At 55.7% G+C, this 21074-nt stretch overlaps 1 protein-coding gene across 1 annotated transcript; it reads right to left on the bottom strand.

Annotated features, from left to right (window-relative positions):
- Positions 1–10759: 10759 nt before the first annotated feature.
- Positions 10760–19419, bottom strand: DNAJC5G (DnaJ heat shock protein family (Hsp40) member C5 gamma). Its single transcript, XM_081855048.1, has 6 exons — positions 19398–19419; positions 16791–16909; positions 15282–15495; positions 13244–13397; positions 12566–12657; positions 10760–11511 (listed from the first exon to the last, which is right to left on the bottom strand). Exons 2-5 carry the CDS (start codon positions 16901–16903, stop codon positions 12569–12571), a joined length of 570 nt encoding a protein of 189 aa, XP_081711174.1. The 5' UTR covers positions 16904–16909; positions 19398–19419; the 3' UTR covers positions 10760–11511; positions 12566–12568.
- Positions 19420–21074: the final 1655 nt, after the last annotated feature.

Consider the following 21074-nt stretch of genomic DNA (forward strand, 5'->3'; position numbering starts at 1 on the left):
GACAAGCCCCATCCTGGAAGAATCAGGTGATCCGAGGGTCCTTCTCTTCCAGGCATCATGAAACCAGCTTAACTGCTTTGTCAGCCTCGGTTTAAGTTGGGAAATGCTGTGCTTTTATTCCTCTCCCTGCCCCCCCCAACTTGCCTTTTCTCTCCCTCTTTGTCTTGCGCTCCTTAAGGCTGACTTGAAACTGGACCCCTGGAACCCAGCCCCACTCACTCCCCCAACTGCTCAGCTACACCATAATAGTCTCAAGGTGGGGGGAGGCAAAGGCGGGGGCATCACCCCTCCACAGCCACCAGCGTCAGCAAGGAATAAAGCTTTTCCCAAGTTCTGCATTTGGGTACGATGAATCCAAGGCGCAAACGAGGGATGGGCGACACCTGCCTTGGCAGCAGAGCTTGTGAAAAGGAGCCCAAGGTCTCCAGCTGACCTGTGAGTCAGTGCTGGGTTGTGGCAGCTCAGTCAGCGGCTGGATTCCAGGCTGCCTCAACAGCATGCTGGGGTCAGGCTGATGCTCATCTGACGGAGCAGCTCAGTGGGCCCAGATCCAGAATGAATAATCCAAAGGCGGGAAGCATAAAAACAACACAGAGATGTGGAGAATGAAGATCTCCCAACACTTCGCAAAAGCTAACGGTTGCATTCCATGTGATTCCTGCATTGCAGGGGGTTGGACTAGATGACCTTGGGGATCCCTCCCAACTCTACAGTTCCCTGAGTCGCTGCCATGCAACTGATGGTCCTGTTCTGTGAGCTGCAGCCGAGGAGTGTCACTGCCCGCCGCCCTGAACCTCAGGGGAGAATCATGTCAATATGTAAGTGTCAGGGGCTCAGGAGCTGAGGCACAGGGAAGATGGGAGATGGAGAGCGAGGGGGAGGAATCCGAAGGGAGCGTAGGAGAAGAGGACAGTGGTCCGAGGGATTCCATGAGCCTGTCCAGCGAATCGGAAGATTCACAGAAGGGAGCGCCAGTGGCCAGGGGCAGGGGGGTCCCAAGGGGAACGCCCCAGGAGCAAGGGGGCAGCAGGGACTCCCAGAGTTGGAGATCAGGACCAGCTTCCCCACCAGAGCAGAGTGGGGGGGAAGGGTCCCAGGCATCGGGGCCAGTGCTTTCCCCACCAGGGAGAGGAGACGAGGCAGAGCTGACCACGCCTCCCTCGGAGAGTCGAACAATGGAAGGGAGGTCAGATCCGGCCAGTGTCACGGAAGAGGGAAGCAGTGATAGAAGTAGTGTAACGGTTAGGAGAAAGGTCACGGGGTTGGCGCGAGAAGCAAGTTCAAATGTACAGGAGCGCGGGACAGCAGAGAGTGAGGATTGGGAACCGGGTCCTAAAGCACGCTGGAGGCAGGGGGAGGAGCTAAGCGACTCAGCGTCGGAAGAGTCCAGGAAGGGCAATGCCCCAGAGGGCAGGAGGACCCAGAGGAGGAGAGAGCAGCACAGGAGGTGGAGCAGGGCTAGGATCTTAAACTGGTGTGGAAGGGGCGGAGACTCAGACGGGACTTCGCCGATCTAGAGTCTAGACGTAGGGCTGCACGCTCTGGCTTTGAAATGGAAATTAAACTTCAATAAAGACTTTTGTACATAACATCAGCCTGGCGTTGGTCCTCTGTGAGCTGGGACCTAGAGGCAGCTCTGACAGTAAGTCCCGTCTCCTTAAAAACCTCGCAGCGTGAGTGGACGCAGCGAGGGGCGAAGATTGGTGCTTCGCGAGCTCACGAAAGCAAGACAAGATGACTACCGAAGAACACATAACAGCCCTGCAAAACGCAGTGGCACAACTTAACGCGGAAATTCTAGCATCTAGGAAGAGGGAAGACGAAGCCGCTGCTGCCTGCAAGGATCTGCAAATCAGGTTGGAAATGTTGACTAAACAGGGGGCTACACGCTCTGGCTTTGAAATGGAAATTAAACTTCAATAAAGACTTTTGTACATAACATCAGCCTGGCGTTGGTCCTCTGTGAGCTGGGACCTAGAGGCAGCTCTGACAGTAAGTCCCGTCTCCTTAAAAACCTCGCAGCGTGAGTGGACGCAGCGAGGGGCGAAGATTGGTGCTTCGCGAGCTCACGAAAGCAAGACAAGATGACTACCGAAGAACACATAACAGCCCTGCAAAACGCAGTGGCACAACTTAACGCGGAAATTCTAGCATCTAGGAAGAGGGAAGACGAAGCCGCTGCTGCCTGCAAGGATCTGCAAATCAGGTTGGAAATGTTGACTAAACAGGGGGCGCCGGGAACCAGACCAGAGGGGATTGGGCTGGGGAAGAGAGGAGGCAGCCTCGTGTCTCATTTCGATGGGAATCTGGAGCAGTATCCTAACTTCAGAGCAGACGTGATGTACGCGCTAGAGTTGCTGGAGAAGGACTTTAGAGATGAGCAGGAGAAAGTGGGTTTCATACTAACTCATCTCCACGGAGACGCTAAAGCGTGGCTGCGTAATCTGTGGCGAGATAAGGACCCAGCTCTCCAAGATGCAGAAGCCTTCCTTAAGGCGATGGACGCTTGTTTTTTATCAGCGATAGATGTGGATGTTGCCAGGAAAGAGATACATGGATTAAAACAAGGCAGAGCCACTGTGAGGCAATATCACTCCCGCTATTTTGCATTGGTCAACACGCTGGGATGGGAGAAAGATTCAGCTGCCGTCAGGGACCTTTTTTGGGAGGGGTTGAATGGGGCTGTGAAAGACGAAATTGCAAGGGGGGAGAGACCCCAGAGCACTCAAGAAGTGGTCCAGAGGGCGCTGACGATTGGGGTGCGTCTGGAAGAACGTTCCTGGAGCAAAGACGAAGGACGTTGGGGACGCACGCCAGCAAGAGCACCTCCTTTCTTTCCCAGGGACACAACGCGCACTCAATCCACGCCTCCACTAGGAGGGGGAGAGGAGCCGATGGAGATAGGAGGTGCCAAGGCTCAGTCAGCAGCCAGAGCCCTAACGCCGGGAGCAGTCAAAACGAAGCCTCCTAGAGGGAACAGGAAGTGTTACATCTGCGACAGTGCTCAGCACATGGCGAAAGAGTGTCCCCAGAGGTTGCACAAGCACACTGCAGCCTCAGTGACAATTACAGAAGCAGTTCAGCAGCATGTACCACAGCAGGGAAACGACGGAGTCTGGCTGGAATCATAGGCACTGGGGCCCAGCCAGACGAGTCAGTGAAGCAGTCTCCAGAGATCTTACAGCCCACAGACCCCCTCCCACCCAAACCAGTGGTGCAGCTCACCGCAGCGCTCCAGCTTCCCAATGGCCTCACCATGGAAGTGCCTATTACCATTGACTCTGGCAGCAATGCAGACTTTATAGGAGTGGATTTCATCACGCAACATGGCATAGCGCTCCTGCCTGCCACGATGCCCCTGAAAGTAGTGACAGTCGACGGCAGAGAGCTACTGGGGGGACAAGTGCTACAGCAAACGCCGCCAATGGTGATGAGAATTGGAAACCACCGCGAAGTCATCAGCTTCAATGTTACCCACCTGTCAGACACGCCCATAGTGTTGGGCATGAGTTGGCTGGACCGGCACAGTCCGGCATTAGCACGGTACCAGCGCCAATTGACTTTCAGCTCCTCCTACTGCGCAGCACACTGCATACTGCCCACCCAGGAAGATGAAGGGCCGGAAGATGGACCACAGTTACACTTGGGCATGCTGCAAGCGGTACCCGACAAATACAGAGAGTTCTTGGAGGTCTTCTGCGAGAAGGAGGCGGACAAACTACCCCCCCACAGACCATACGATTGCAAGATTGACCTCCTGCCGGGGTTGACGCTGCCGACTGGAAAACTGTATTCCATGTCTGAAGATGAACTGCAGGAACTCAGGGAGTTCATAGACCTCAACTTGAAGCGGGGATTCATCCGAGAATCCAAAGCGGTGGGGGGCAGCCCCGTGTTTTTTGTGAAGAAAAAAGACACGCCCCAAAAGAGGCTTGTAGTTGATTACCGGGTCATAAACTCGAGGACGAAGCCCACGGCGTTCCCCATGCCCAAGATCGACGACCTGCTGGCGACGGTGAGGAAGGGTCGCATCTTCACCAAGTTGGATCTGCGAGGGACGTACAACCTTATACGCATGAGGGAGGGCGACGAGTGGAAGACGGCCATGTTTACGCTTTTGGGCACCTACGAATACAGAGTTATGCCGTTTGGCTTGCAAAATGGCTCACACTGTTTCCAAGCCTTCATGCATCACGTGGGGGGCTCCTCTACAAGAAGTGCGTCTGCTTCCTGGACGACATTCTGATCTTCTCGGAATCGCAGGAGGCTCACGAGAGAGATGTCAAGGAAGTCCTGCAGAGGCTACGGGAGCACAGACTTTACGCCAAACTGGAGAAGTGCCAGTTCGACATGAAGGAGGTGGATTTCCTGGGCTACAAGCTGTCCGACAGGGGTCTCACCATGGACAGCGCCAAGGTCCGCTCGGTGCTGGACTGGAAGAGCCCACACAATCGGAAGGAGGTCCAGAAGTTTGTCGGCTTCGCCAACTTTTATCGCAAGTTTATCAAGGGTTTCGCGATGCAAACGGCGGCCATCACAGACACCCTCAGCTCCAAGAAGAAGTTCATCTGGACGGAGCAGGCGGAGAAGTCCTTTCAGGAGCTCAAGCGACTTCGCATCCGAAGAACAACTGCTACATGTGAACCCCAGCAAACCCATGAGGGTTGAAACGGACGCCTCTGACAGAGCCGTGGGGGCAGTCCTGTTGCAGCAAGATCCGCAAGGAAACTGGAGGCCGTGCGCTTTCTACTCCAGGAAACTCAGCAAGTCGGAGCAGAACTACACCATCTGGGACAGGGAGTTGCTGGCCATCCATGCAGCCTTCAAGTCGTGGCGGCACTTCCTCATCGGAGCCAAACACAGTGCAAGTTCGCACGGACCACAAGAACCTGGAGTACTGGCGTACGACGCGGTTCCTGAACCAGAGACACATCCGATGGGCGGAGTTCTTTGCAGATTTCGACTTCAGAATAGAATACATCCCAGGAGACAGCAACATCATGGCGGATGCGCTATCCAGGAAGCCGCAGTATCTCGAGGCAGAGGCACTGGCGGCAGCCAAGCACATTTTCGCACCGAAAGCGTGGGCATGCGCCGCAGTCACGGTGGACCTGGACGCAGTACGTCGCGCGCTGCAGACAGACTCCTTCGCACGATCCAAGATGGAGGAGGTGCGAAGCGGCACAGCAAAGGACGACAAGTTTCAGATACGCGATGGACTGCTCATCCGCAAAGGGGCCCTCTACATGCCGGGAGACGACCTCCGCGCGAAGGTACTGCAGCAGTTACACGACGCACCCAGCGCTGGGCACTTCGGCAAAGAGAAGACGGTGGAATTAGTAGCCAGACTTTTGGTGGCCCAAGATGAGGGGAGAAGTTGAGGATTACGTCAAGAGGTGCGACACATGCCCAAGAGCCAAACCAGTACACAGGCCGCCGGCGGGATTGCTGGAACCGCTACAGACGCCCCTTGAGCCGTGGGAGAAAGTAGCCCTGGACTTCGTCACAGATCTGCCCAGCTCACGAGGCAAGACAGCGGTACTCGTGGTAGTGGACTTGTTCACCAAGATGGCCCACTTCATTCCTTGTGCGAAGGTGGCCACAGCGGAACAGACCGCCAAGATGTTCATAGACCACGTGTTCAAGGTGCACGGCCTACCACGGTCTATCCTGTCCGACCGGGGACGCCAGTTCATCTCGAGTTTCTGGCAGAAGCTGATGGGCATCCTGAACGTCAAGGTCAACCTATCGTCGGCGAGACACCCGCAGACCAACGGACAAGCGGAGAGGGTCAACGCCATCATGCAGCAGTACCTGAGATGCTACGCGAACCAGCAGCCCTCGACCTGGGTGGACTATCTACCGCTGGCCGAGTTTGCCTACAACAACACGAAGCACGTGTCCACGGGGGTGACACCGTTTTTCGCCAACAATGGGCGGCATCCCAGAACCTTCCCGGGGTTAGAGAAAGTGGGGGAGGGGGAGCCGCAGGGAGCTGAGGACTGGGCGGCGGAGTTACAGGAGGTCCACGAACAGCTCCGAAGGCAGTTGGAGCTAGCTAAACACGCTTACAAAATGCAGGCAGACCGACACAGGAGAGTTGGTGAGGACATACGGGTGGGGGACTGGGTCTGGTTAGCAGCCCAGGCAGTGCAGGCCAGATCGTTAGCTAAAAAGAAGCTCGGACACAAGCAGCTAGGCCCTTACCAAGTCGAGGCACAGATCAACCCAGTGGCCTTCTGGTTGACACTCCCGGAAGGATCCAGAATGCACCCGGTCTTTCATAGATCAGTGCTCACGCCTTATAAGGCACCTCACAGGTTCCAAGCACCAGGGACAGCTCCCAGTCCGCTCAGAGGCGCACCCACAAAGGGGGGGCCACCGAGGGAGGAGCCGCTCAACGAGGTCACGGAGATCTTGGACTCGAGATGGGGGGGAAGAGGGGGTTGAATATCTACTAGCCAGGGAAGGTACCCCGGCCAGCGCCAACAACTGGGTACCGTACTATGCGGTGGAGGAGCACTACCTCAAAGACGAGTTCCACACACTGTACCCACACAGGCCCATGCCGGCGAATTATTTCGACGAATATCTTTTCACACCCACACTCTCAACCAGCACATTCCAGGGTTTCTCTTCAGCTGAAGAGGCGTCACAGGAGACCAGCTCCCCAGAGGGATCCCTCTCAGGGTTTGGTACAGGCGGATCTTATTGGTGGGAGGATCAACCTGAGGTGGGCTGGCGCAGAGAACTGCCGAGGGGACCATGGCACGCAGTGTCACCCCAGACAACAGAGGAAGGGGGGGCACCGGGCGATTTGGGGGTAGATCCAGGTTTCGAACACACCTCCCAAGAGATGGAAGCAGAGGAGATCGCCGTCGACAGGACCATGGAGGACTTCCCGGACTTATCCGGCTGGCTGCACGCCACGGGGGAAGAACTGTACCCTGCACTCACCCCCACAACACTGGAGCACCCAGAACCCACACCGGAAGAAGGGGAGGAGGAAGGGGGGGCTTCGAGGGGGGGATGGATGTCAGGGGCTCAGGAGCTGAGGCACAGGGAAGATGGGAAATGGAGAGCGAGAGCGAGGAATCAGAGGGCAGTGTAGGAGGGGACAGTGGTCCGAGGGATTCCATGAGCCTCTCCAGCGAATCGGAAGATTCACAGAAGGGAGCGCCAGTGGCCAGGGGCAGGGGGGTCCCAAGGGGAACGCCCCAGGAGCAAGGGGGCAGCAGGGACTCCCAGAGCAGTAGTTGGAAATCAGGACCAGCTTCCCCACCAGAGCAGAGTGGGGGGGGAAGAGTCCCAGGCATCGGGGCCAGTGCTTTCCCCACCAGGGAGAGGAGACGAGGCAGAGCCTACCACGCCTCCCTCGGAGAGTCGGACAACGGAAGGGAGGTCAGATCCGGCCAGTGTCACAGAAGAGGGAAGCAGTGATAGAAGTAGTGTAACGGTTAGGAGAAAGGTCACGGGGTTGGCGCGAGAAGCAAGTTCAAATGTACAGGAGCGCGGGACAGCAGAGAGTGAGGATTGGGAACCGGGTCCTAAAGCACGCTGGAGGCAGGGGGAGGAGCTAAGCGACTCAGCGTCGGAAGAGTCCAGGAAGGGCAATGCCCCAGAGGGCAGGAGGACCCAGAGGAGAAGAGAGCAGCGCAGGAGGTGGAGCAGGGCTAGGATCTTAAACTGGTGTGGAAGGGGCGGAGACTCAGACGGGACTTCGCCGATCTAGAGTCTAGACGTAGGGCTGCACGCTCTGGCTTTGAAATGGAAATTAAACTTCAATAAAGACTTTTGTACATAACATCAGCCTGGCGTTGGTCCTCTGTGAGCTGGGACCTAGAGGCAGCTCTGACAGTAAGTCCCGTCTCCTTAAAAACCTCGCAGCGTGAGTGGACGCAGCGAGGGGCGAAGATTGGTGCTTCGCGAGCTCACGAAAGCAAGACAAGATGACTACCGAAGAACACATAACAGCCCTGCAAAACGCAGTTGCACAACTTAACGCGGAAATTCTAGCATCTAGGAAGAGGGAAGACGAAGCCGCTGCTGCCTGCAAGGATCTGCAAATCAGGTTGGAAATGTTGACTAAACAGGGGGCTACACGCTCTGGCTTTGAAATGGAAATTAAACTTCAATAAAGACTTTTGTACATAACATCAGCCTGGCGTTGGTCCTCTGTGAGCTGGGACCTAGAGGCAGCTCTGACAGTAAGAAATAGCTAAGCCTGCCTTTGCCATCCTGGCGCCCTCCAGATTTTAGAACTCCCAGGAGCCCCTGCATCTTACGGCTCTGCTGCCTGGGGTTGATGGGGGCTGCAATCCAAAACATCTGGAAGGAAAAGCCATTGCAAACACAATGGCAGGAGGCAGCTCCCACAGACTCAGGCCATCGACTCTCCCGGGTGCTGGGCAGAAGGGGGTCTTTTCCCAGTCTGTGTGGGAAGCCTCACCCTGGAGCAACAGGATTCCTCCCATGTCTGGATCCCGACACTGAGATTTACTAGGTAACATTGTGATAGGGATGCAGGTGGCGCTGTGGGTTAAACTAGAGAGCCTAGGACTTGCCGATCAGAAGGTTGATAGTTCAAATCCCCGCGACAGGGTGAGCTCTCGTTCCTCAGTCCCTGCTCCTGCCAACCTAGCAGTTCAAAAGCACGTCAAAGTGCAAGTAGATAAATAGGTACTGCTCCGGCGGGAAGGTAAACGGCATTTCCATGCGCTGCTCTGGTTCGCCAGAAGCGGCTTAGTCCTGCTGGCCACATGACCCGGAAGCTGTACGCCGGCTCCCTCGACCAGTAAAGCGAGATGAGCGCCGCAATCCCAGAATCGGCCACGACTGGACCTAATGGTCAGGGGTCCCTTTACCTTTTATTGCTTGCTGCCCCCCCCCCCCCTGCATCAGGCGGGAAGAGCTAACAGGGGCTGCAGGAATGGAGAGAAGCCGTGGCTGCCTTCAGTTTCTCCCACACAGTGATTTTTGCATAGCACACAGACATCATGATTTGTGATATATTGCCAGGTCAAGAAGTATGAAACTGGTATCATGACAGGAGCTTCAAACTGGTTTGGGATGATATATCAATATATCACCCAGTCCTAATAAGTGTGCAAGATGAGTCTTGGTGGGTCCTGCCACAGGCAGCCAATCCAGTCCAGCCTCACAATGGCTGACCAGATGCCTTGAATGGGAAACCCGCAAGCAGGATCCATGCAGAAGAGCAACTCTCCCCTCCTGAGGTTTCCAGCAACTGTGGGAGAGAGTTCCACAGGTTCTTTAATCCTTCCGCAACTCGGCTTCATTGGGTGCCCATGAGTTCCTACTGTTATGATAATTTTTCTCTTCCCATTTTCTCCACGCTGCACAGAATTTTATAAACTGTAACTGTGTCACCTCTTCCTCACCTTTTCTCTAAGGTAAAAAGTCCCAAATGCTGCAAACTTTCCGCACAAGATATCCAGCAGCAAAACAAAATGGATCCCAATCAGTTTAGAGCAAGAATGAGGAGGGTTGGGATTCTGCATATGTGTGAATGAGTGAAAGGCAGCCCCAAGGCTAGACTGAAGGCAGCGGCTTGCTCTGTATTGGTCAGTCCCAGAAGCAGCAGCTCCTGGCTCCCAAGGGGGCTGGCACCCCCCCTGCCCCTTGGGCTGCTCCCTCTATATTTAGGCCATGAGGCTGGCCTTGGGCATCTGCTGGAGGGGCAGGCAGGGTCAAGTGAAAATGACAATGCAAGGCCTCCCCCCCCCCACAGCTCACTTTGCTATTCCTCTAGGGGTTCCCTGCGCTTTCTAGACCCTCAGGAAAAGCCACTCCCCCCCACCCCACAAGAGGAGGGCTTGTGGCCAGCAAAGGGGGCTCCTTGCAATTCCCCCAACTGTCGGCGGGGGGGGGCCTCTCGTCCGCCTGGACAGCAGCTGGAGGACCTCTCCCCACAACTAGGCCAGAGATGCTGGAAATTAAATACTGTGCATTTATGTATTATTATTTTTAATAAAAAAGTATGGATGCAGGGAAGGGTGGCCAGGGGCAAGAGGCCTCTCCCTGGTCCAGGCAAAGGCCTGCAGGCCGCTGTCACCCCCAGCGACACCCCTGGCTGGCCACCAAGGCCATCCAGATGCTGTGGGCCCCTGACAAGTCGCCCACTCAGCATCGCTGCCAGGCCTGCCGAGGATTGGAGGGCCGACCTCCCTTCTCCTCATTAAATCAAGGCTCCAAAAATACTTAACGGGTCGAATGCTCAGCCTTGGCAAGGACAGGGCTGCCAAGCCTCCCCCCGACCTCCCCATTTCCCTGCCCCACAGGCACCTCCCCTCCCCTCCCCTCTCCACCCCATTCCCACCCTTGCCACCCGGGCCCTCCTTGGATGGGGGGGGGGGAACAGCTGGATTTGGCAGGCTGGGAAGAGAGGCGCCCCCAGGCGGGCAGTTGCTGCCCTGCGACCCCGTCTGTCCCCCAGCCTCCTGCGGAAGTGAGATCCATTGTTTAACTCTGTGGAGAAGGAGTTCCTTCTCTCTCTTCTGGATTTTCCGTCCTCCTGGGCTTCTTGAGGAGCACTGGGCTCTGAGGGAGGACCTTCCTGACGGCCACAGCTCCCTCAGGAGGCAGCACGCTCTCCTTCCTTGGAGGTTTTCAAGCAGAGATCTGCGGGCGATGCTTCAGTTGTGATTCCTGCATTGCGGGGGGGGGGGCTCGGTGACCCTGGGGGGGTCCCCTTCAGTGAGACGCCCCAGAGGCGGACTGACAGCATAGAAACAGCAGCTTCTTCCTTCAGAAACATTTAATTGTGTCCGTAAACCCTAGAGAAGTTCCTTGTCACAGTGTGGAGAGAGGGGCCCTGCCCAAGAGGGGGCTGCCCCACAGCAGGGCCAGGGAGGGAGCTGGGGGGGGGACCAGGCTCCCTCTGCACAGTGATTGAATCCACCCAGAGCAGCTGCAGCTCAGGGCAGAGGGGGAGGGAGCCCCCCCAACCCACCAGCTAGGGAGCGGGGCAGGGACTCGCCTGCATTGGCCCCACAAATGCACTTTGGCACCGCTGCACAGGGCAGAAGGGGGGCAGGGCCGGCGAGCTCCACAACCCCCCAGCCGTGCCCCCAGGGGCTGCCTGGCCTTGGGAAGCAGGAACCTTTGGCCAAGGAGAGAGCCGGGGGTCAAAAAGCGTCCGGAAAAAGCGGGTGGGCTGGCAGCGGGCGACGTCTTCCGCCAGCCCTAACCTGGAGGGGGGCCACCTCCCTGGTCTTGCCAGCTCCCTGCGAGGCTGGAAGTTGCTCTCCTCCTCCTCCTCCGCTGTGCCCTCAGCCACGTTCCCTGAGAAGACTCCCAATGACGGTGGGGCGGTCGGCCAGGCGTGTGGCCCCCCTGCCTTTGGCAAGGCCCCCGGGGTGGGGGGTGGGGGGTGGGGGTCTCTCTGCCCCAGAGTGCAGCGGCAGGCCTGACTCAGCCATGTGGGCCTGGGGGTGGTCTCTGGAATGGCTGCAGAAAAGGGGGGGCTGTGCTCTGACCGTCAGCTGAACTCTGCAGGGAAGAGAGAAGGGGGGGGGTGAGGGATGGGGGGGCCTGGCAGAATGACTGGAGGAGCAGCTTGGATCTCAGAACCTGCGGGGAGCCTGGAGGCTAGATCAGGCCCAAAGCCCCCCCCCCTTGAGTCCCCTGTTCTCACAGGGCCTCCCCCGATTCCCCACTGGGAAGCCCCAAAGCAGTATCCAGGCGAAAGGGGGACTCTCCGCTCCTGCAGTTTCCAGTAACTGGTGGCACAAGCGTCTCTTCCTCCGTCTGAGGAGGCCGAGCCAGAGAAGAGCCATCCTGGCCAGGACCCCCCAAAGCCAAGCGTCACCCCGAGTCCTCTCCTCTGCAAGCAAAGGAGGGGGAGCAGGAGACAGAGAGAGAGGCCGGGGTGCCCTCTGATGCTCGCAGCCACGGCTGCGATACCCCAGAGAGCCTGCCAACCCCCAAGGGCACCCTGAGGACCTGAGCAGGGCCTGGTCTGGCACAGCAGCCCCTGCCAAGCAGCGGGCGAGAGACCACCCCTCCCCAGCAGCCCCCTAAACCCTCCTGGTGGGGGAGGAAGGGGCTGCAAGCTCAGGATTCTTTAGCTGAGGTTCCTGCATTGGACTTCGGGGGGTCCCTACGGAACTATGGAGCTCCTGCTACAGATTCCTACCTGACCCACCCAGGTTGGCTGCTTCATTTGCCAGGATCTGTGCCAGGCATGCCAACCATGTGAGCTGGGCATTAAATGGCCAACTGAGACCCACCAACCAAGGGCTTCTCCTCGTCTCCCCACCCCACCCTTCTCAAAGCTGCTTCAGCCCTTGAAGCCAGGCGGAGACAGGCCTCTTTCTGCCCCTTCCCCAGAAGGGAGTGTGGGGTGTTTCTGCCCACAAGTCCTGGGAAGTAGCAGCTCCCGCAGGGATTCCAGGGAAAGCTACCTATGGCTGCTGTTGCTGCCATTGCTGGGGGCTGGAATGGATGAGCCTTGGGGTCCCTCTCCTACGCGACCCACCTCCCCTCCCAGGAAGAGCCTCCCCCTGCTGCTGCGCCCCCCAGCAAGGGCGACCGCTCTGCTTACGGGTCAGGGCTTGTGCGGCCGCTGTGTCTCGTCTGTGGTGTGCAAGGAGGCGCTGGCTGTGGGCTGCATACGGATGGCCTCTCCGCCGCCTGCTGGGAAGGAAACAAGCACAGCTGCCATCAAGAGACCCCCCAAGGCTGGCCCAGGAGCAGGCAATTCCCCCTCCAGGCCCTTGGCAGAGATGCAGACCCCACGGACTCCGCTCCATAAAATAAAAGCACTCTGGGCAGTTCCCAACAGAACACCAAGAACAATAATAAAAAAGCAATAGTATCAAACATGAAAAGTTTCCCTAAACAGAGATGCCTTCAGATGTCTCCTAAAAGTCAGACAGTTGTTTTTCTCTTTGACATCTGATGGGAGGGTGTTCTACAGGGCAGGTGCCACCACCGAGAAGGCCCTCTGCCTGGTTCCCTGTAACTGGCTTCTCGCAGGAAGGGAACCCCCAGAAGGCCCTTGGAGCTGGACCTCAGTGTCCGAGCTGAATGATGGGGGTGGAGACGCTCCTTCAGGTCTCCTGGGCTGAGGCCATTGAGGGCTTTCAAGGTCAGCACCAACTTTGAATTGTTGCTCCCAGTCCCCAGTCTAGCTGCCGCCTTCTGGATTAGTTGTAGTTTCAAAGGATCAGCACCCAAAGCCAGCGAAAAAGAAAGCCCGCCCCCTCCTTCAAAGTCATACCTTCGTTCTCGGCACGGATCTGGGCCTCCAGGTCTTCGGGGTTGACGTACTTGTAGGGCTCCTCCTCCTCTGGGGGGCGGCACTTCCCGCAGCAGAAGCAGCAGCAGCAGCAGCAGCAGCAACAGGTGAGCAAACTGCAGCAGACCATCAGGGGCTGCGGAGAGGGGCAGAGCGGCCGGTCAGGAGCGCAGGGCAACCAGAACTTGCCCCGTGGCTCATTACTAAACAGCAGGGCATCAATACAGCTGGCCCAGCCATAATATAGTGGTACCTCGGGGTAAGTACTTAATTCGTTCTGGAGGTCTGTACTTAACCTGGAACTGTTCTTAACCTGTGGTACCACTTTAGCTAATGGGGCCTCCTACTGCGCGATTTCCATTCTCATCCTGAAGCAAAGTTCTTAACCCGAGGTGCTATTTCTGGGTTAGCGGAGTCTGTAACCTGAAGCGTCTGTAACCCAAGGTACCACTGTATATAATCTATACCCCTCAGTGAACTTTCTGGACCCTGGCACAGACCCTTATCGTGAAAGTGTCCCGGACGGCTCCCACTCCCCGATTCCCTAACCTCAGAAGGTGGTGGATTCTCTTTCCATATTAGGAAATAAATGACAAAGCAAAGGGAAACGGAGGATGAGATTGTCAGGGCAGCGATGATTCACTGGGCATCAGATTTCAGGTAAAATATAGAACTTTCAGCATGGAAAAAACTGGAAAAATGTGGTAATTTTTTCAGCATGTTACACAACTAGGGAAAACATTCAAAAAATGATGCACATGACACCCAGTAAAAATGATATCTGATACCCAAAAAAATCACCAAAATGTATAAAAGAGGATCAAATTTATGTTGGATATGTTCAGATACAGAGAGCTGTTTAATTCACATGTGGCAGCAATGCAAATTCGCAAAAAAAAGGGGAAATGGTACAGTCAAACCTCGGTTTTCAAACATCTCAGCTGCTGAATGTTTCGGAAGCCGAATACCGAAAACCCGGAAGTGAATGCTTCCGTTTTCGAATACACCTCGGAAGTTGAACGGCTTCTGAGGCGCGTTTCTCCATTTTTTCAATGGATTTTGTTGCCAGCCCTTTGATCCTCGGTTTTCAAATGTTTCGGAACTCGAATGGCCTTCCGGAACAGATTACAGTGGTACCTCGGGTTACATACGCTTCAGGTTACATACGCTTCAGGTTACAGACTCCGCTAACCAAGAAGCAGTACCTCGGGTTAAGAACTTTGCTTCAGGATGAGAACAGAAATCAGGCTCAGGTGGTGCAGCGGCAGCAGGAGGCCCCATTAGCTAAAATGGTGTTTCAGGTTAAGAACAGTTTCAGGTTACAAACGGCCCTCTGGAACGAATTAAGTACTTAACCCGAGGTACCACTGTACGTTTGAACACTGAGGTTCTACTGTATCTGACAAATTTTAAAAGATGCTTAAATACATGTCTCCCCCCCCCAAAAAAAAAACCCCTGAAGCATTCCTGTTAGCAATAGTAGGTCAAGAAATACCAGACTAAGTGCAAAACCTATTTCTATACTTGCGTATAGAAGCCACCAAAATACTGTATGCAAAAATGTGGGGAGAGAAAGCCTTCCTGACAAAGGACCAATGGCTGTTTAAGCTAATAGAATACGTTGAACTAGCAGGTACGATGCCCAAAATATGAAATACAGATTGAAAGATAGTAACAAGCAAGAGGGAACAATTGCAAGGGCGTTTTAAACGAAAGGGCATCAAGATTAATCCTATAAGCAGAGATGAATCTGTGATCAGGAGCAGCCAATGGGCATAAGGCTAACGGAAAGCACAAATTCATAACAAACACACGTCGTAACTCCAGCAAAAGGTCCTAAACTTCTGGCTGGTGTGTGTGGGAATACGGGGACGGGGACGGGGGGACCGACACCCATACGGGTGCTCTCTCACACACTTCATGCACTTCACACACACACACACACACACACACATTTGGCTGCATCTCCCAGGGGTGGGGGGTAGTTGGTGTCCCCCCCCCCCAGAGGACAGCCACCCACCTTGAACCACCATTTCGACATGAGGAAGTAGTACTTGAGGGTCTCTTCCCCGAACTGCTCCGAGACGTAGAGCCCCATGGAGCCGTACTCGTCGTAGATCCGCCGCTTGCTCTCGTCGCTGAGAGTGGTGTTGGCGTTGTTGATCTCCTTGAACTTCTCCGCGGCTTCGGGATTCTCCGGGTTCTTGTCCGGGTGGTACTTCAAAGCCAGTTTCCTGAAAGGGGAAGGCGGCAGGGTTGGGGGCAAGCGGAGCCCGAGGGGAAATCAAAAGGACTAACGGATTCAAATCCATTCAAGAAAGGGAATTCCGACTTGACTCCAGGAATAGCTTTGTGACATGACGAGCTGTGCGATCGTTGAAGAGACGCTCCTTCCTTGGAGGTCTTTAAGCAGAGGTCAGGTGGTCCTCTATCCTGGATACTTGAGCTGAGACTCCTGCCTTGCAGGGGGGGGGGCTGGGTGCCCCTACCCTTCCAACTCCACACTTCTAGAATTCTAATATAAAGCTTCACAAGGCTGCAGAAACTTGGAAGCATGGAGAGAAATGGCTAGAGAAAGCCTGGATGTCCAAATCTAAGGGGCAGGAAGAAGCGCATCCAGGAAGAGTTTGCAAAGGCAGTGCCATCTCAGGGCTGGAAAGGAGCAACCAAGCTGCCTTGAACTCGGAGCACATGCGCTCAGCGGGGTGGAGGGAGAAGAGACACAATGCCCAAGGGGACGGAAGGCTTCCAGGTCAAGGAAACCCGGATGCTGAGGCCAACGGACATCCGAGAGGGCAGAGGACGCCCCCTTCCATTTCACCAGACGCCTGCCCAAGGCCCCCACTCTGCACATGCACAAAGGCTGAGGATGTTTGCCTTTTTAGAAAAAAAAAGGGAGCTGGGAAATGGAAGGCCTCATCCTGTGCTCCCAATGACTGGGACGTTTGCACTGATGTGACCAGAAAGCAAGGGGGCAGGTGAAGGAAGGGGCAGGTGCTGGCAAGGGCTAAGCCCCCCCCCCCGGGGGGGTAGGGGGGGCAAGAGGAACCTGCATGCCGTCCTCCTGCCCCACAAGTCTCTGCCACCTCCTCTAGGATTGGGAATTCTCCTTATTTAAGCCAGAGGACGTACAAATGTAAGAAGAGCCCACTGGATCAGGGAATGGGGGGGTGTCTGTCTATTCCAGCACCCTCACAGTGGCCACCCATCGGAAGACCCACAAGCAGGACCCACTTGCAACTCTACAGTTCCCCCACACCTGGTATTCAGGGATAGACTGCCCCTGGGCATGGAGGTTCTGCTAGCCTATCCATATGGAGAGCCCTGCCGCTGCGTTGGGTCAAAGGGGGACCATCTAGACCCCAGTTACCCTGTTCTCACAGCCGCCACCCAGACGCCCGACTGGGAATCCTGCCAGCAAAAATGGTTGGGGAAGAACACAGATCTGGTTGAGGGGCAGGAGGAGAGCACAGTGAGAGCAGCGCCTGCAAGCCCACCTCTGGGCAGAGGGCAGAGGAGAGAAGCCCACCTGTACGCCTTCTTGATGTCCTCAGAGGAAGCCCCTTTCTCCAGGCCCAGGATGCAGTACAAACTCTCTCCGGCCCGTGACATCTTCCGCTGCGGCCGACCGGCGTCCGCCATCTTGCTCTAGATTGAGTAGCACACAAGAACTGGGTCAGGGATTGAGAGAGGCTGGACTAGATGGCCCTCGGGGGTCCCTTCTGACTCTACAAGCGAGGGGCTGGGCTTGGCCAAAGCCAAAGAAGCTCCAGAGATCACACTGGGGTGGGAGGCAGTGGGACCCAAGTGACCTCCACAAACAGCATCACCTCGCTCTGGGTGGGGCGTGAGGAAGAGACCCTAACCCCAGGATGCATGCCCAGCCAGGTCTCCCTCCAACTCTCAAGAGCGGGGGGGGGGTGTTCCTGTCCACTCCCCCCAAAAGAGCAGACCTCAGGCCCGGTCGGGGGTGAGGCATGAGGACAGACAGGCAGAAAGCGGGCAAAAGCCCTCTGCCTGGCACAGCCTTGGCTGCTCTGGAAAGGGACCCTGGCATGGAAAAGGGGCTGGGCAGGGTCGGGGGGGGGCACCCAGCCAGCAGATCAAACACTCCTCCATTACAGGAGGATAAAAAAGGGAGTGTGGTGGTGTAAGATGATAAGCTTAAGATGATAAAATCAAGAACAGCTCAGTTGGCAGAACATCGGACTTTTGATCTAAAGGTCATGGGTTCGAGCCCCACATGGGGTGAAAAAACACCTGTGCTGGGGGGCGGGGTGGGCTAGATGACCCTTGGGATCCCTTCCAGCTCTATGCATCTATGAAAAAAACCCTAAGAAACCATTCTGTGTTTACATGCGCCTTTGTAATAATATGCAACTTCCAACCCCTGTTGGAGTATTTTCTGGCGGTGTAGTGGTTAGAGAGTTGGGCTGGGGAGGAGTCACTAGGGCCCAGGGCCCAACTCAGCCACAAAGCTACCTGGGGGTGACCTGGGGGGCCAGTTTCCTTCTCTCCCCCAGCCTTGCCCACCTCACAGGGCTGTTGTGAAGACTGACCACGCCCCCCCCACACACCTTGAGCTCCTTGGAGAAAAAGGCGGAAGAGAAGTGCCATAAACACAGATGACACATGCAGAAAACCTTCTTTCTGAAGAGGTTTTAAAGTGTGGGTGGAGGGGGAGGAGAAGGACAGCTCCCCCCATGCCAAGCCCCACAGCATACTGATGGGCCCAGGGGGTGGAAGGCAAAGGCTGAGCCGGAGCTGCCTTGGCTCCCTCACCAGACCCAGAGCTACTCAGGGGTGGGGGTGGGGAGACAAGAGGGGGTCCCTCCCCCCCCAATCCTGCTTTGCCTTGGCGACTCCTGGGAAGGGCAGCCCAGATGGACCCCAGTTACAGGAATTCTAAGGTCTTATATATATAAATTAAATGTTCAGAAATGTACAAGGCAAACACATACATAAGCATATAAACCATGTGCCTGAAATAGTACAGGAGAGCAATTCTGGAGTCATTTTGACTCTCCCAAATTGACCGCAAGTATTTCTCTGCAAGGAGGAAGGAAATGGGGAAAGCTTTCTGACTGTCTTTGGACTTTGGGCGTGCAGCTCTCTGCCAATACAGTCCGGCAAGCATCTGGGAAGCTGAGCACACTCTCAATATAGTTTCAGGAACTAAGTATTGCCCGTCTCCCAGAAATGGCCAGGCTACCCGGAAAAGGCAACCAAGGAAGGCATTGTCATCAGGAGAGAAGCAACACACTCCGATTTCCATAGCTATCAACTTTCCCCTTTTCTTGCCAGGAATCCTATTCAGAATAAGGAAATTCCCCTTTAAAAAAGGGAGACGTGGGCAGGTCTCTGGCTCCAGGGTGGGCGATTTCAAATGTCTACATAGGGCCTTGCGCCCCAATGTGGCCGGTTCCTCCTTCCTCCTGCCTTTGGCCAGTTGCAACACTTCAGCAAGATCCGGCCTCCAGCTGCTTCGCTTCTGAATATTCTCTGCTTGGCCTCTGCTCTTTTGCTTCTCTCGGTAGGGAACCCCCGTCAGGGCTCCCGAGGGGCTCTGGGGTCCCCCATGGGGGGAAAGGAGCCGTCCCCGTCCCGTCCCCCCCCCCGCTCTTCTCTCCCGCCAGGCTAAGCCCGCCGGAGCCGGCTTTGCCAGGCCGAAGGGCTGAGCCAGATTAGCCCGAAACGAGGCCACGGGGAGGGGAGGGGGGGAGGGGAGAGAAGACCCCACACCCCACACCCCTCCCTCCCCTCCCCACACCCCTCCCCCTCCCCTCCCCTCCCCACACCCCACACCCCTCCCCCTCCCCTCCTCTCCCCACACCCCTCCCCCTCCCCTCCCCTCCCCACACCCCACACCCCTCCCCCTCCCCTCCCCTCCCACACCCCTCCCCCTCCCCTCCCCTCCCCACACCCCTCCCTCCCCTCCCGCCCCCCCCGGCCGCCCTCCAAGCGGGGAGGGAGAGACGCCGCTGCCCCCGCCCGGGGGGCGGAGGGAGGGAGGGAAATGTCTTGCCCCCCCCCCCGGAAAGCCTCCGCGTGACGCAATGCATGCCCGGGGCGTGACGTCACGAGGACGGCGCGTGAGGCGAGGCCCGGGGTCCCCCCGCCGCCCCCTCGGGCTCACCCGGCGGGTCTCCGGCGCCTCCTCTTCTTCCTCCTCCTCCGCTTCCCGGTCACCGACCGAGCGACCAGGACCAGGCGCCCGCACTGCGCATGCACGGAAGCAGCCCGGGGAAGCGGCGGGCCGCGAGCATGCGCACTAGAGCAGGACCGTAGTCGTCCGGAGAGAGAGAGGAGGCCGCCTTCCGCGCTTGCGGGTTCCTTCTTCCCGGCGCCGGATGCAAGGGGCGGAGCCGAGGAAAGAGGAGGAGGAGGGAGGAGGAAGAAGGAGGAAAAGAGCTCGCTCGCTTTAGGGGAGGGGAAAGGGCGGGTCTCCTTTTCCCAGAAAACTCTCGATTCGTGAAATTTATACACTGATTTTGTATTTTGGTTTACCCACATTCTTGGTAAGCCAAGATACAACCCTGCATCACTAGCTCAAAGATTTGGCTACATGAAGAGAAAACATGCAAAAGTTGAAATACTAAAACGGATTAAAAGCGCCTCATCTTCCTTAAGCACCTGGGTGGGCAGAGCCAAGCAAGAATGTTTTTAGCAGGTGCCGAAGAGAATGCAGTGAAGGTGCTCGCTTGATCCCAGCAGGCAGGGGATTCCAGAGTTCTGACAAATGCAATATTATGGGGCAGCTGCAGCAGTGCCAACTCCAAAGGGGAAATCCAGGAAAGCCAAAGATTGAGAGATTCAAGGCAAAAAGAAGAAACTCCTTCACACAGAACTATGGAACTCCCTCCCACAAGCAGCAGCAATAACCAGCAACCTCAGAGAGTGGTGGGCTTCACTGGAGATCTTGAAGCAGAGGCTGGAAGGACACCTGGCCGAGATTCTTCAGCTGTGATTCTTGCATTGCAAGGGGTTGGCGTAGATGGCCTTCGGGGGACCCTTCCAACCCTACAGAGAGCCAGTGTGGTGTAGTGGTTAAGCACAGTAGTCTCGTAATCTGGGGAACCGGGTTCGCGTCTCCGCTCCTCCACCTGCAGCTGCTCAGCCCCACTCACCTCACAGAGTGTTTGTTGTGGGGGAGGAAGGGAAAGGAGAATGTGAGCCGCTTGGAGACTCCTGAAGGGGAGTGAAAGGCAGGATATCAAATCCAAACTCTTCTTCTTCTATAGTAACTAGGAGTGAACCTAAGGCAGACAATTGTTACACTATTGGTTCTAATTGTTTTTGCTATATGTCAGTAGAACAGAAATAGAACCTACACACCCCACTCCTTAAAAATAGGGTTCAATTAAGTTCGTGGAGGCGATATATTTTAGAAGATTAGGATAAAGTATTTTCTGTATTTTATATTGTGATTTTGTGTTGTTAACTACCCTAAGATCTATGGGTATAGGAAGTCAAACAACCTAGTTCTCGAATGTTTTTGCTCCCAAACACTGAAATTCTAGAAGCGTGTTCTGATTTGCGAACGTTCTTTTGGAAGCCTAACATCCGATGGGGCTTCCGATTGGCTGCAGGAACTTCCTGCAGCCAATCAGAAGCCGAACTTTGGTTTCCGAATGTTTTGGAAGTTGAATGGACTTCTGGGCAGATTCCATTCAACTTTCAAGATACGACTGTATAATAAAGCAATTTCTCAATGCCTTCGATTGAGAGTATAAAAATCCCAGGAATTAATCTTGGGTCTTTCCTTCCCCTCCGATTATAGTTTTCCTTTTATATCAGTACGATTAATGTTTTT

The sequence above is a fragment of the Podarcis erhardii genome (genome assembly GCF_964252035.2).
Source record: "Podarcis erhardii genome assembly, chromosome: 3".
Taxonomy (NCBI): Eukaryota; Metazoa; Chordata; class Lepidosauria; order Squamata; family Lacertidae; genus Podarcis; species Podarcis erhardii.

Bases quoted from the DNA above. Each gene is read 5' to 3' on its own strand.
- DNAJC5G (XM_081855048.1), bottom strand. From the start codon at position 16,903: ATGGCGGACGCCGGTCGGCCGCAGCGGAAGATGTCACGGGCCGGAGAG. The intron at 15,496-16,790 runs GTGGGCTTCTCT...TTCCCCTTTCAG, and splicing joins GACATCAAGAAGGCGTACAG to GAAACTGGCTTTGAAGTACC. The intron at 12,658-13,243 runs GTATGACTTTGA...TTTCCTTCCCAG, and splicing joins GATCCGTGCCGAGAACGAAG to CAGGCGGCGGAGAGGCCATC.